Raw genomic sequence first — 14,106 nt, 5'->3', positions numbered from 1 at the left:
ATGTTACCCGTTCCAGAGTATGGACCAGACAACCCAAGACAGTCCAAGAAAACCCGTAAAACCTAAGAGAGACTTTGCTGTTGATACTTCTTGTGTAGCATCAATTTCAGTGGGGAGCTGTTATATGGACTGTTAGATATGTAATTCGTCTGACGTTCCGTGTGTCACTGTGGTTCGTTTGAGTTCATTGTTTCATTGTTGTTGTCTTCTGTGACTGGTGTAGTAAAATGTCATTGATATATATGGTGGACATGACTTTTGTTTATTAACACAACGAACATTGGGTGAGTGCGTTCTTTGTATGTAATTGAATAATAAATGTAATAATTAAATTGTACAACTCGTTGTGTTATCTCTGCGAGTCACCTGAGGGAAATACAACAATATATATATTATGTGTCTATATATACAGGGTGTCCACAAAGTCTGGGTAAATGGAGTAAATAAAATCATAACATAAACAATTAAATATAAGAAATAATAATTTCTTAAAGTATGTGTTAATCCACATGTACCCAGACTTTGTGGACACGTGTCTCAAGCAATAATGTTCTCAGTCACACCTTCACAAAGCAGTCAATATTTCTTATAAATGCAGCACCTGTTACTTGGATTGATTGCATTTGAGTCATCTTCCAACATATACTTCACTTACCTGATAACATGTGTACTGCCCACTGCCATGGAAACTAGTGCCGTCCCTTTTACAAATCTAATGTCCCTTCTTTGTTTCATCTCACTGTTTATATTTATGACAGCCTAACAATTAACCTCCTAAAACAGGCATGAATATGTGGTTAAGGGGTTTGTTTCATGTCTATATGACCATGAGTTCAATCTCATTGTGCAGCATTAGGTCATCTATATAGCTTTGTTAGTGAAATTCAGGTGGGCTGTTTGTTCCTTGGTGGTAAATTTTTATGCGTAACACTACCACTTTTAGCAAACTTTACTCTGCTGCAAGAATCCTAGCCTGCTCTCCAGTCTGAAGTGAACTTTATTTCCTTCTTTCCACCAGTCTTAGCATCATGGATAGGGGTCATGGATGTTGCCCTTCTCTTTCTAACTAAGCTATTGGAGAATAAAAAAACAAAAGAGATCAGAAAGGAACCACTGTACCAAGGGTTAACACCTGGTTCCTAGGTATGGTGCTGGTTTATTTTTATATTCTCAGATGAATCTGGTAGAGCTAGAGATAGGGTATAGTGAGAAAATGGGTGGATTTAGAGAGGGAGGAAAGGAACAGAGCTTAAAGGAGGAGAGACATGTACATTGGGTGGACTTAGAGGGGGAGAGAGAAGCAGTGGCAAGTACATTAGGTAGGGAGAGAGAGAGAGAGAAGCAGTTGCAAGTACATTAGGTAGAGAGAGAGAAAGAGAAGTGGTTGCAAGTACATTAGGTAGAGAGAGATTTTAAACGAAGGAGGGGCAGGTATATTGGGTGGAGTTGCAGAGAGAGAGAGGAGAGGTGGCAGGTACAGTGGGTGGAGATAAAGAGAGATTAAAGGAGTGACAGGTACATCCACCTAAAACATTTGAAAACTTACTCCCACCCCAAATTGTTACCCCTATGTAATAAAGGACATTGTAATTAAACTGAAAATAATTGTAAACAGTTTGATTAGTTTATATATATTGTTTGTTAATGTAATTAAAATAAGAATAATTAATATTACAGACATTATTTATTGATATAATTAAAATAAAAATAATTAAAACAGATATTGTTTATTAACAAGATTAAAATAACAATAATGTGAATAAATAACTGGCCATATCTGGCCCAAACCCGTTTTATACTCAAACTGACCAGATTTGGCTTCTCACATCTAATCTATAATGTTATACTAAAAATATACAAACACATCAAAATTTCAAAGCTATGAAATATTGTATGATCTTTCATGATAACAAATGTAATCTTTCTCTTTTGTTTTCATTACAGTCCAAGCAGCATGGCATCATTTTGAAAGGCCATGAGATCATTTTGGACACGTGTACAGCTGAGAACTGCTGCAATGGGAAGATCCATTGCCCCTTCTGTGATATCAATCACTTCAAACCTACAAAATCACATCGGGTCAGAGATCACCTAGAGTTGCTACATCTCTCCTATGCAGTACAAGCTGAAGGTGGGTACGCAAAGATTCCTTCTTACATAATTCAAGAACTTCTCAGATGGAAGGGATTATTGCTGCTGTTGATGCTCACCCCAGTTTCCTCTTCCCTCTCTCCTTCCTCTCCCCTCCCTTCTCCCATTACTCCTCACACTCCTACTTCTCTCTTTGTCCTCTTCCCTGTACTCCTCTCCTTCCTTCCCTCCCCTGCCCTACTTCTCCCCTCCTATTCCCTTCTTTCTCCTCCTCTCCCCTCCTATTCCCTTCTTCCTCCTCCTCTCCCCTCCTATTCCCTTCCTTCTTTCCCCTCCTGTTTCTCATTCTCCCCTCTTTGTCCCCCTTCTTCCATCTCCCTCGCCTTCTCCCCCCTCTCTCCGTGGGTAACCACAGCGATTCTAGATGGGCTACATTGGCATGGAGTGGGGGGTAGGGTGGAGGGAAGATATTGAGTTGGAAAATTTCAAGACTACAAAATTGAAATTGGTGTTAAGATGGTGTTAAGATTGCATTTTTGATTGTAAAATTATTTCTATATCAGTGACTTGAAACCACGTAATTTTCTTTACTGATTTCAGATGTAACTATAGTGAAATGTTTCTGGTCTTGTGGTCAGATCGCTGGACATTATCATTGTCCTTACTGTCCTTCAAAATTGCTGAAGCGCTATGCCTTTACTCTGCACCTACATTCGCATATGAAGAAAATGGTATGTAAGTCTTTAAATATCCATTTTAAATTCTATGTTTATATAATGTTTAACCCTTTTGATACCAACCTACTTGAGACTGCTCTGGTTCTATGATATAAACTTCCTATTTTAAAGCAATCTAAATTAAAACCTTTCTTGTGAATTTATGCTCTCAACTTAATAATAACAAAGTCATTTTGCTTAATTCTTTATTAATTGAAACATAGGTAGTGCATTTCAACAGAAATTTGGTTACGAAAGGGTTAAATGTCTTGAGATGAGTCATTGTTTCATATAGTTGTAGTTTTGTGCACTCCTCATGTCTGTGGCTTAGTGGATAAAAGTGTTACTTTTAGTTTAGAAAAGTGGATAGTAAATGATGATTATTATGATGATGATGATGATGATGATGTTTTACAATGAGATGTTACTAATATTTGAATACAATATTTCATTTAAGGGCAAGGATAAGAGCTGTATCTCTGTGCCAGATCCAAAATATCCAAATACTATCAAAGGATATGGTAAGGTTTTATTATTATTATTATTATTATTATTATTATTATTATTATTATTGAGTGAGAGCAATGCATGCCATCAGAGTGACACTGGAGTACAAATATACAATGCCCGGTATACCCATCATGACACCCATCTGATAAGGGTACACCAGTCACATGCATCACAACCATATGTGCAGGACATGGTGATTTCATATCAAGATAAACAGCACATAACTTTGCAGGTGGTCTAGGGGAGCAGTAACTTCAGAAAATAGTTGACTTGGGCTGTGATGATTCACCCACTTTATACCACTATGGAAAGTGGGTATAAAGCAATTAACGTCGATGATTATCTTAAGTGATGGATATATGTGGTTCTTGACTTTTTGATGTTCAGGGAGAAGATATGTTACTCTAGCTAAATGATGTCTCAGTATCTGTGAAATGGTGATAGGCTTTATTAACCCCGTGAGCTTAGGGCAATAGATGTTGTAAAGACCATGTTTCTTCCAACTGTCTTTAATGGACTTCGTACTTTGGTCTTTCACTCTTTTTTTTTACGATTTAAGAAAAAAAATCTTCCATCTTTCTTTAGGTAAAGAAATCCATCTTTGTAAGAACGAATCATGTTATAAACCTGCAGATGTGAAAACTACATCGGAAGCAACGACCCCTGCTGATGGGGAGAAAGCTTCAGAATCTTCACTTGATACTTCTGCAGTTGATGTACAAAGATCTGGACCACATTATCATTGCCCAGTTTGCAATGTTATGCGAAACCGACGGAGTCCACTCATTAACCATTTATGGCGCTGCATGGAACAGCCTCGCACTTCCAAAGCACTGACAGACAATTGGAGAAAGGCTACAATACTTTTGGAGAAAGATTTTGAGAACGTTCCTCATCCGCGTGATGTCGAAGGTTTAAAGGTAAGCTAACCAATGTCCTTGCTTTGTTTCTCATTAAATCCTTTACTTTTATGTAGTGGCTCATTAAAAATGGATGAAGATGGACAGTAGATTTAGTGCTGTTAATTTCTCCATTGGTTGAGGTGATGTGCAGCTATATGTATGATGCTTAATTTATAATTCTCTCCAGAAGAATGATCAACAAGGCCAACCCTGTTGTTGGATTTGAATTCAAAATTTTGATAAATATGAAGTAAATATTGTAATTCGTCCAATTCACTATCATTTTGTTGTAGAACACTAGTCAGATATCATTGAACTTTGAATATAGTGTCCACCAATCTGTTGTATGTACCCTAATAACAAATTGCATTTATATTTCATGTCGTAATGTAACCTCAGTCTATGTCTCTACTTTTTTCTAGTATCACCAGTCCATTGTACGTACCCTGAATGATCTACCCATGGAAAAGTGTTATGCTCCTGACTGTAACTGTGGCCATAAGTACCACTGTCCGTTGTGTACGAAGGAGAAATTCAAACCCAATTTCTTGCAACACCTTCAGTACCATTACTATGCTCACTGGAAGAGAAGGATCCAGTATAAAGGTACAGAGATATCCCACTTGTACTCACTGACACTCTGTCCCACTATATCTCACTGGTACTTTATTCCACTAACTCTCACCTGTACTCCCTGATACTCTATTCCTCTAATGATCAATGATAACTTTCTCTCACTAATACTCTATTCTACTATATCTCACTCATACTCTCTCCCACTATACCTCACTAGCACTCTATTTATATGCATTAATACTTTATCCTAATATACCTCGGATACTCTATTCCATTACATCCCACTGGTACTCTGTATCACTGACACTCTGTCCTGCCGTATCTTGTTGATACTCTGTCTTATTGTAACGATGACTAGGTCACTTACGACAGACATTAATGCATAGCAGTAAATAATATGATTACAAAATAAAAGTGAATATAATTGGAAATTTGTTTTTTAAATGCCAATCATAGCTCTGTCATGATGCAATATCAGAAACAGGTTTCGGAAAGTATACAATTATATTACATATAGGAACAGTACTTTTACACTCCTCTTCAGTGTTTAAGTTGAGGGTGTCTTTAAATATATATATATATGTATATATATGCATTGTACACTTGTGTGTACAACACTTGTAAATGTTTCCTCTATACATATATAGAAATGAAAAAGTATATATTTGATCTTTTAGCTCTTGTTTCAGTTATTGGATTGTGGCCATGCTGGAGCACTACCTTAAAGTGTTTAATTGAACGATTTGACACTAATATTTTTTTTTAAAGCCCAGTACTTAATCTGCCGGTCTCTTTTACCGAACCACTAAGTTAGTGGGATGTAAACAAGCCAACACTGGTTGTCAAGCAGTGCAGAACACACACATATATGTGTATGTATGTATATATGTATGTATATGTATGGCGTTAGGAAGGGCATCCAGCTGTAGAAACTCTGCCAAATTAGATTGGAGCCTGGTGTTGCCATCCGGTTTCACCAGTCCTCAGTCAAATCGTCCAACCCATGCTAGCATGGAAAGCAGACGTTAAACAATGATGATGATGATGATGATGATGATGATGATTGTGTGTGTGTGTGTGTGTGTGTGTACATATGACATGTTTCCTCACAGTTTGTTTACCAAATTTGCTCATAAATATAGTAGAAGTCACTTGCTCAGGGTGTCACAGTGGGACTGAACCTGAAACCATATGGTCGATTGCAGATCAAGCTTCTTAACCACACAGCCATGATTGCTCCTAATTAAATATTTTATTTTTATTCTATTTTACAGAATACTCAGTGCTCCTCTGTAATGGACGTTGTGAGCTTGAGAAAGGTTGTAATAAAATCCGCTATCACTTTCACTGCCCCATTTGCGGATCGACCCGGCGGCGGCGCAAGAGCTTTGCTCGGCATTTAAAGATCTGTCCTGGGCCTGTCTGTCTGAAAGTCTTGAAGCAGGATGAGTCGAGTGTAACAGCAATAGAGAATTTTTCTGTCATCGGAGAATCTGGGCAGAAACTAAAAGAGGAAAAGACAAATGCCAACGTGGACCTGTGTCCTTCGTTTCTTGTGGCTGAAAACGGTAACATTGGAGAGAATGAGAAAACTGGGGAACCACCATCGGAAGTAACACATGAGGATAAGGATGTTGAGGAAGGTGAAGTGTTATGTGAACCAAAATCCTTGGAAGATTTACAGGTATCTCCTTCACTATTTATTCTACACATATTGCACCTGTGATTTCATGTTCAGTCCAACTCCACTACACCATGGGCAAGTGTCTTGTGCTATAGCTCTGGGTTGCCTGTGTGAGTGGGTGGTTATATAACAAGCATTCATACGTTCTTGAATATTTTGTTAACCAGATCCGAACCCTTTTATTTAATTATTTCTTTTACAGTAGGCCAGGGCCCTCGTTATTTCCTTAGTGAAGTCACCTTTCCTGTACCAAACATGTAATAAATTAATTCCCCCCCCCCGTTTTCTCCTCTTTATTTTCGCAGGTCTATGAACACGTGATTGCCAGGTTGTCTAATGAATGTGTCGATGCTCTTCGTGATAAAGGCAACGTTGAGGAGATCTTTTCTGATATTGCCTTACATACTGGTGCTAAATTGATTTGGAGCGCAGGAGAACTGGGGAGTCTTCTTGTACGTGAATTAGTAGGAAATTTGAAAGTTCTAGAAATGACAAAAGACTTGGTGTTAAAAGTAAGAATTTCACTTCTAGCTTTGCAGAGTAAAATCAAACAAAAATTTCTGAAATCATTATTGACTCTTGTCTGTCTTTTCTTTTTTGTTTTTTTTTTTTAATCTTGTATTTTTTTGGGGTTTTTTCTTTTTCATACTGACATATGTGTTGGTTATGTTTGCAAATTCATGCAGTGACATGATACAAACTGCTGCTGTTGTTGCATGTTTAGCTAGGAATTGCACACATAATTCTCTTGGTTATTGTCATTTCTCACCTGGCATAGAATAAAACTGTAAAATAAAGACATTTCAGTATTTTGTCTAATTAACGTACATTTAAAAAGAAAATAAACAAACAAAAGTTTATATCATAAAGCTAAAAAACATTTAAAAAAAACCCATATAAGGTCACCTGATTTATCATTATGTCAACATCCATAGAAAATTATCATCTGGCATTTATTTCTGTACAAACAGGTGCTAGCATGGCTGCGTGGTGAAGAAATTTATTTTCCATCCACATGGTTCCAAGCTCAGTCCCACTGTGTGGCACATTAGGCAGGTGTCTTTTACTACAGATCCTGGCCAGTTAAAGCCTTGTGAATGGATATGATAGACAGAAACTGAAAGAAGCCTGGGGTGTGTGTATGAGTGTATACACATAGACATATATATATATATATGCATATATATATCATCATCATCATCATTTAACATCCGCTTTCCATGCTAGCATGGGTTGGACGATTTGACTGAGGACTGGTGAAACCAGATGGCAACACCAGGCTCCAATCTGATTTGGCAGAGTTTCTATAGCTGCATGCCCTTCCTAACGCCAACCACTCTGAGAGTGTAGTGGGTGCTTGTTAGTAAATTTTGAAAAATTTGACTTGTATGTCAAAAAGTATGTTATTTTCTCTCTACACACACTGTGGTTTCTCTAAATGCAAGCTGTGACATTTTCTACACGTGCTTTTCCTGTTTGGCCTAATCGTCTTTACTGTTTTCTTTTCAGGCCATTATCGGAGATCCGAATACAGAACAAGTTACTCCCACAAAACAATACGAAGAGAAAAATACTCAGACTGATGAAGGTCAGTGAACTATTTTCTTAATGGCCATATGAGGCATGTAGTTTAATATCAGAACCCCACTCCCCAATGACCGACTACATTTGAAAGAGAATTAACAAATGTTATGGCCAGGAACGTGGCACAAGTGAATCAAAGGACCCAGTCTTCAGTTGGTGTCGGATTGGAATTGTTTTCCATACAACATTACATGTGTATTGTTTGCATAAGGAAGATGGTTTATTTCTTATCTCAATTATTTTTATAGCTAGGTGGATATTCCTTACTACTAACCACTCACCTGTAAAGTAGAAAGTGGAGTATGCTAGTCGATACTCCTTATTATTACCTGTTCAACTGTGAAGTAGGGAGTAGATATGCTGGACGGTACACCTTCTTACCATTAACCAACTGTGAAGTAAAGAGTAGAGATATGTTGGATGGTATTCTTTCCTACTGCTGTCCAGTCAACTGTGAAGTAGGGAGTAGATTATACTAGATGATACTCTTCCTTGTCTTTGACTAGTTGAGAGGTAGGGAGTGAAATTTTTGTTTTTCTCAGTCAAGTAGAATAGACTGCAAGGTGATATACACAGGATGGGGAGGAGCCTTGTCAATACCTTCAACACCAGCATTCAATAGGTATTATAATGGTTGCAGTAGATAGACTTGAGCTATTAACCATTTGGTCAATAGGCCTGTAGTCCAGCATCTTAAATACACAATCAACAATCCATTAATACTTGCAAGAAAATGGCTGACAAATTGACATTAGTGTGTTGGCCCAAACCCTTTATGATATTTCCTGCTTTTTGTGTTCTTGCCCCGGTCAACTTTGTCTTTCATCCTTCTGGGCAAGGGATTGGCAAAATTGTGAGAGATGTTGTTGTTCTTTTGGCTCTTTACATCTTGAATTCAACTGTAAAATAGGGGGTGGAGACATACTGCGGTTAGCTTTGTCTTTTATTCTTTCAGGGTCGATAAAATGAAGTACCAGTTACAGGACTTGATGTAATTGACTGTTCCCTTACCCTAAATTTGGTCACTTTGTGCCTTAATTAGAATCAATTATTATATGAAGGTGGTGGAATAGTAGAACTGTTAAAACACTAGAAGAAATGTTTTGTGGTATTTTTCCAACTCTTTACATTTTGAGTTCAATTCTTACTGAGATCAACTTTGCTTTTTATCCCTCTAGGGATGATGAGATCAAATACTGGAGTCGAGGGAATTGACTAGGCCTTCCTTCCCTTAAAATTGCTGGCCTTGTGTCTAAATCAAAATGCCATAAAGGCAGAATCGCTAGAATGTCAAAAAATGTACTTTGTGGTGTTTGACTCCGGCTCTTTACATTGTGAGTTCAAATCCTGTTGAATCAACTTTGTCTTTCATCCTTTCGGTGGGATCAATAAATTAAAGCTCTGTTTAAGTTTGGGGTTGATAGTATTGACTACTCTCCACCCCTCAAAATTGCTGGCCTTGTACTTTAATCAGAAACCATTATTTATTTATTTATTTTTTTTTCAGATTTGTACCCAAAGAATTGTATGGATGCTAGCATGCAAGTTGAAGTCAGCCTGCTGTCAGAGCAGAAAATTCCATCGTCACTTGAAATGAATCCCTCCAACACATTTAATGGTGATAAAACGCCAGAAAACATCTGTTCTAACCAGTCTTCAAAGCAGCTGAACAAACGGGCATTAAATAATTGTGACAAAGATACAAAAGTTACTTTGAAAGAATACAGCTCCAAAAGATCTAAAGATAATGGTGAGAAACATCCTGAGAGTCCAGCAGCCAGTTTGGTGGCCTCGCCATCTTCTCCCAGAAAACGTGGGCGGCCTCGAAAACTAAACAACTGTTTGAACCCAAGCAATATTAAAGTTCGAAAAGTTGACTTAACCCAAGTAGATTTACAAAGTCCAGGTGCTAAACCAATCAAAAGGAAAAGAGGAAGGCCAAGGAAAGAGATTAGCAATAAAGTTAACGCTTCTGAAGAACCTGTTTATGAAAAAGATCTTGATGAGGCTTATGACATGACCCCAGATGCTGATAGTCACCTGTTGAATAGCAAACGCTATTCTACCCGTGGGAAGAAAATAGATTTTTCATTCCTTGTGGGAAAACCCAAGAAAAATGAACTCTTTAAAATGAACACCGAGAATGGTTTAAACGACTCAAGTGATGAAGACTCTCCATCTTCAGAAACAGTTGGTGCCAGTTGCTCAGTCAGTGGTAAACCTGATGAGGCTATGTTAATTGATGACAGTTCTGAAACTAATAAGCTTATAAAGGCTGAGGGTAACACTAGTAGTAGTATTAACGATAATAGTAATAAGAACAATGATGATGATGATAATGGCAGTACTGTTCAAAGTGATACTGTTAGTCAGAAGAATTCTAAAGCAGCTTCAACTAGTGCTAATCCTTCTAAATCAAAAGATTCTAGCAAAAGACCTAAATCTCGTGTTTTCAAGCCATTAGTAATGTCAGACGTTGCTGTATTACCTACCATCCGGGATTTATTCTCTTCCAAAAAAAGGCAAAGACAGAGAAATAGGAATGAATTAGCTGCTGCTGGTATAAGTGGTAGTGGACCATCGTCATCCTTATCATCATCATCATCTACTAGTGACGTAAATTCCAGGTATGCTGGGAACACTTTTAATCAAACTCTTAAAATTACAGAATCAAAACAGCTGTCATCTCACACTTATGACCTGCTTTGTTACCTGTGTGGCTTACCGGTTAATGAATTTCACATAATTACCGAACATTTAAAGCAAGTACACAACATAGAAAACCCATTGCGTTGTGATGTCTGTCAAAGAACTTTCGATCGATTGTTTGACTTAAAGAGTCACCTGTCTCGTAAACATGGACCATTTCCCGAGTTAGCTATTGTTCACTGTTCTGTATGTGGCAAAAGCTTTCAGGGTACTGCCAAACTGAATTGGCACATGAGTTTTATGCACAAAATCACTAAGGAGCCTGATCCGAAAAAGACTTCTATGAAATGTAATCAATGCAGTTTTGTGGCTCCGAACTATTCTGCTTTGATTAATCACAAAGAAACTCACGTAGATGATTCTAAGTTGTGCAATTTATGTGGGAAACTCTTTTCAAAAGGGAACCATTTAATTACTCATATTCAAGCTGTTCACACAAAAGAGAAAGCAGCTCAGTGTACGCAGTGTGGTAAACAGTTCAATCACATACGCTACCTCCGCACTCACATGAAACGACACGAAGGCATTAAGAAACACGAATGCAACTTATGTGGCTGGCGTTTCTTTGAAAGCAACACTCTTAAAGACCATTTAGAAACTCACAAAGACGTTAGCAAACGAAAATATCGTTTTACTTGTGACTATTGTGGTCAAAAACACATCAGTAAAGCTAACTTCAATGATCATCTCAACAAACACACCGGTAACAAACCACACAAATGTCAGCTGTGTGGCAAAGGGTTTGCTTTCCGCACAATGTTGATGAAACATCAGATTCATATCCACACTACAGAGAAACCATTTAAGTGTGCATGTTGTGATCGAGCGTTTAAATTTAAGTCAAAACTTATTCAACACATGGTCATTCATACTGGAATCAGTAAATATGTGTGTCAGAACTGTAACAAACCATTTTCGTGTTCGGCTACACTGAAACACCATCAGCCTCGTTGTAAAGGAGATAAATCATGGCAGCTGAGCAGAACGGTTATCAGTGATGGAATGACATTAACAGTTGATGGACTTCATCTGGAACAACAGCAGGTAGAGTCTGGTGAAAACATTGCCATTCCAGTGGGTGATCAAAACGACATTGTCATCGATATGTCGAACCTGTCTGGTATCCCAGAAGGCAACATTCTGCAGGCTGCTGCACAGGCTGCCCAGTTGATGGAGATGCCAGAAGTGTTTATGTGTAGTGAGTGTAATGCTGTCTTCTCCTCTCTAGCGCATGCTGAGAGCCATGTAACCACATGTCGTATTGATGTTGCTACTATCGACACACCGAACATTGAAATAAAGGTGTTAGACGACCAACAGAATACAAGCTTTGTTGAAACGGCAATTGCTGTTGATAATTCTTCCACAATTGCTGTTGATAATTCCTCCACAATTGCTGTTGATAATTCCTCCACAATTGCTGTTGATAATTCCTCCACAATTGCTGTTGATAATTCCTCCACAATTGCTGTTGATAATTCCTCCACAATTGCTGTTGATAATTCTTCCACAATTGCTGTTGATAATTCCTCCAACTGATCACATGTCAGTGGGGCATTATATTATTGAATAAAGAGTTTAAAAGTTCAAATCACATCACCAGCTCTGCTCTGCATGTTGTCCATAATGAAGACTTGGTTATAACTGGCTCAGTCCACCAAACTGTAAATAGGTACCATAGTGTAAATATATGACACTGCTATTCAGTAAGAACTCTATCATGAGCAAGTGATTTGTTAGCTTGCAATTTTTAAGTTCAAATCCTTGTGTGGGGTTTGGATAAGGTAATAAGAAGCACACTGCAGTGCATTCTTCCCTGAAATATTTTGTAGATATTTTATATACATGGAATTACCAAAATCTTCTTTGATTTGGTAGTCAAGGGGTTTTTTTTCTTTTTAATTTAAAGAGATTATTAATGTAAATATGATATAGTATTTACTGGGATCTCACTATTTATATAATAAGGAATAATCTCAATTCTTCGTCTTTGTTAACATTAAGAAGTTATCTTTGAATATTCAGTTATAGAGTTGTACAGAAAAAAAAAAAAACCTTGTAATGTTGTACAGACAAAAAAATAGCAAATTAAAAAAAAGAAAGAAAAGCATATACTGATGCAAGTGAAGTAATCTTCTGGAAGCCACTTTGAGGAACACTCACTAAATATTTCATTAAATATCATTATAAATGCACTGAGATCAAGCTTTGAGCTCCCAAGATGTAACCACATGTATTCTTTGTCCAATTGTCTCATATTTTATCTCTTCAAGGTATTGAATATGAAACTGAAGAACCTTACTTTGAATTTCATGACAATCAGAAATGTTGTTTTAAATTGATTTAAGTATATTTATAATGATTTGTGAAAATGAAGTCCTTGGTGAGTCCTGTTTAATATTGGTATTATAATATTTATTTTCACTTTAGTGTTTGTATTTTGGCCTTATTAAACTATACAACTTTTTTGTGATTGTAACCATATTTCTCAGAAGAGATTCATTCAATAGATTCTGGGTTTTTGTTGTTTTTTTTCTTTTCATCTTATTCATTCTGTGATCTGTTTCTGTGATTATATAACAACCAGTTTTAACATAGCAAACAGCCATGCCTCTCCCAGCACACATGCACACACACACACACACACACATTGACATTTCCTTGTTGTCAAGGATGTTTCCTAAGTTTCTTCATCAATGCTGAAGATTACCATTTTTAACAGCTGCGCTTTCTAAAGTTCAAGATCACAAAATCAACCCTGAAGCGATGAAAATGCTTGTTGTCTAAGTGGTTGTTGTTGGGTACCTTCCTCTCGTTCATTTCTTTTCCTTGTTCCTTTTTTTTTTTTTTTCACCCTTAGCTTACTACTGGAAAGTAATCCACACCAACAACTCTTTCTGGTTTTACTGTCTTTTCCTACATATTAGGTTGGATGCAGAATAAAAGAGTAATAATTCTTGCTGGAATAATACTACTAGTGGATAACACCAGATGAAATCTGAAGGTGGATGAACTTTTTACTGTACTGCACTATGTTCTTAACAGAATATAACATAACTACACACACACAGATATATATATATGTTGTTGTACTTGGGGATGGTCATATTGCCAGTTTAGCCAATAAAAACACACGCACTGTATGTTTGGTGTTAATTTGCTTCAGCTTTATATTACATTACATTAATCTTAATCTTATTTCGGCCAGAGTTCTGTCGTCACACTTCTGTGACCTCATCAGTGGTCCTTTGTTTCCTTCTTTCTTATGTGTGTGTCTCACCTTGCTAACTATCAGCCATTTTGTATTTTGTATTCCTATTTCGTCCACCGCATG

General features: G+C 37.2%; 1 protein-coding gene across 2 annotated transcripts in view; it reads left to right on the top strand.

Moving 5' to 3' along the window:
• LOC106875369 (uncharacterized) overlaps window positions 1-13,283 on the top strand; it is a 19,734-nt gene extending 6,451 nt beyond the window's left edge. The window contains exons 1-10 of one of the 2 annotated variants that reach the window (XM_014923466.2): window positions 29-284; window positions 1,945-2,131; window positions 2,692-2,822; window positions 3,265-3,328; window positions 3,903-4,237; window positions 4,642-4,825; window positions 6,070-6,479; window positions 6,785-6,991; window positions 7,989-8,067; window positions 9,571-13,283. In XM_014923466.2, coding sequence (XP_014778952.1) covers window positions 2,811-2,822; window positions 3,265-3,328; window positions 3,903-4,237; window positions 4,642-4,825; window positions 6,070-6,479; window positions 6,785-6,991; window positions 7,989-8,067; window positions 9,571-12,311 — 4,032 coding nt within the window. In that variant the 5' untranslated portion in view covers window positions 29-284; window positions 1,945-2,131; window positions 2,692-2,810 and the 3' untranslated portion in view covers window positions 12,312-13,283. Of the gene's footprint in view, window positions 1-28; window positions 285-1,944; window positions 2,132-2,691; window positions 2,823-3,264; window positions 3,329-3,902; window positions 4,238-4,641; window positions 4,826-6,069; window positions 6,480-6,784; window positions 6,992-7,988; window positions 8,068-9,570 lie in introns of those variants that run through there. The other variant, XM_014923465.2, reaches the window with a different exon arrangement.
• Window positions 13,284-14,106: the final 823 nt, after the last annotated feature.

This window comes from Octopus bimaculoides, chromosome 12 (genome assembly GCF_001194135.2).
Source record: "Octopus bimaculoides isolate UCB-OBI-ISO-001 chromosome 12, ASM119413v2, whole genome shotgun sequence".
Lineage (NCBI taxonomy): Eukaryota > Metazoa > Mollusca > Cephalopoda > Octopoda > Octopodidae > Octopus > Octopus bimaculoides.
Note: the sequence above shows the minus strand (reverse complement) of the source record. Positions and strands in the feature narration are given on the sequence as shown.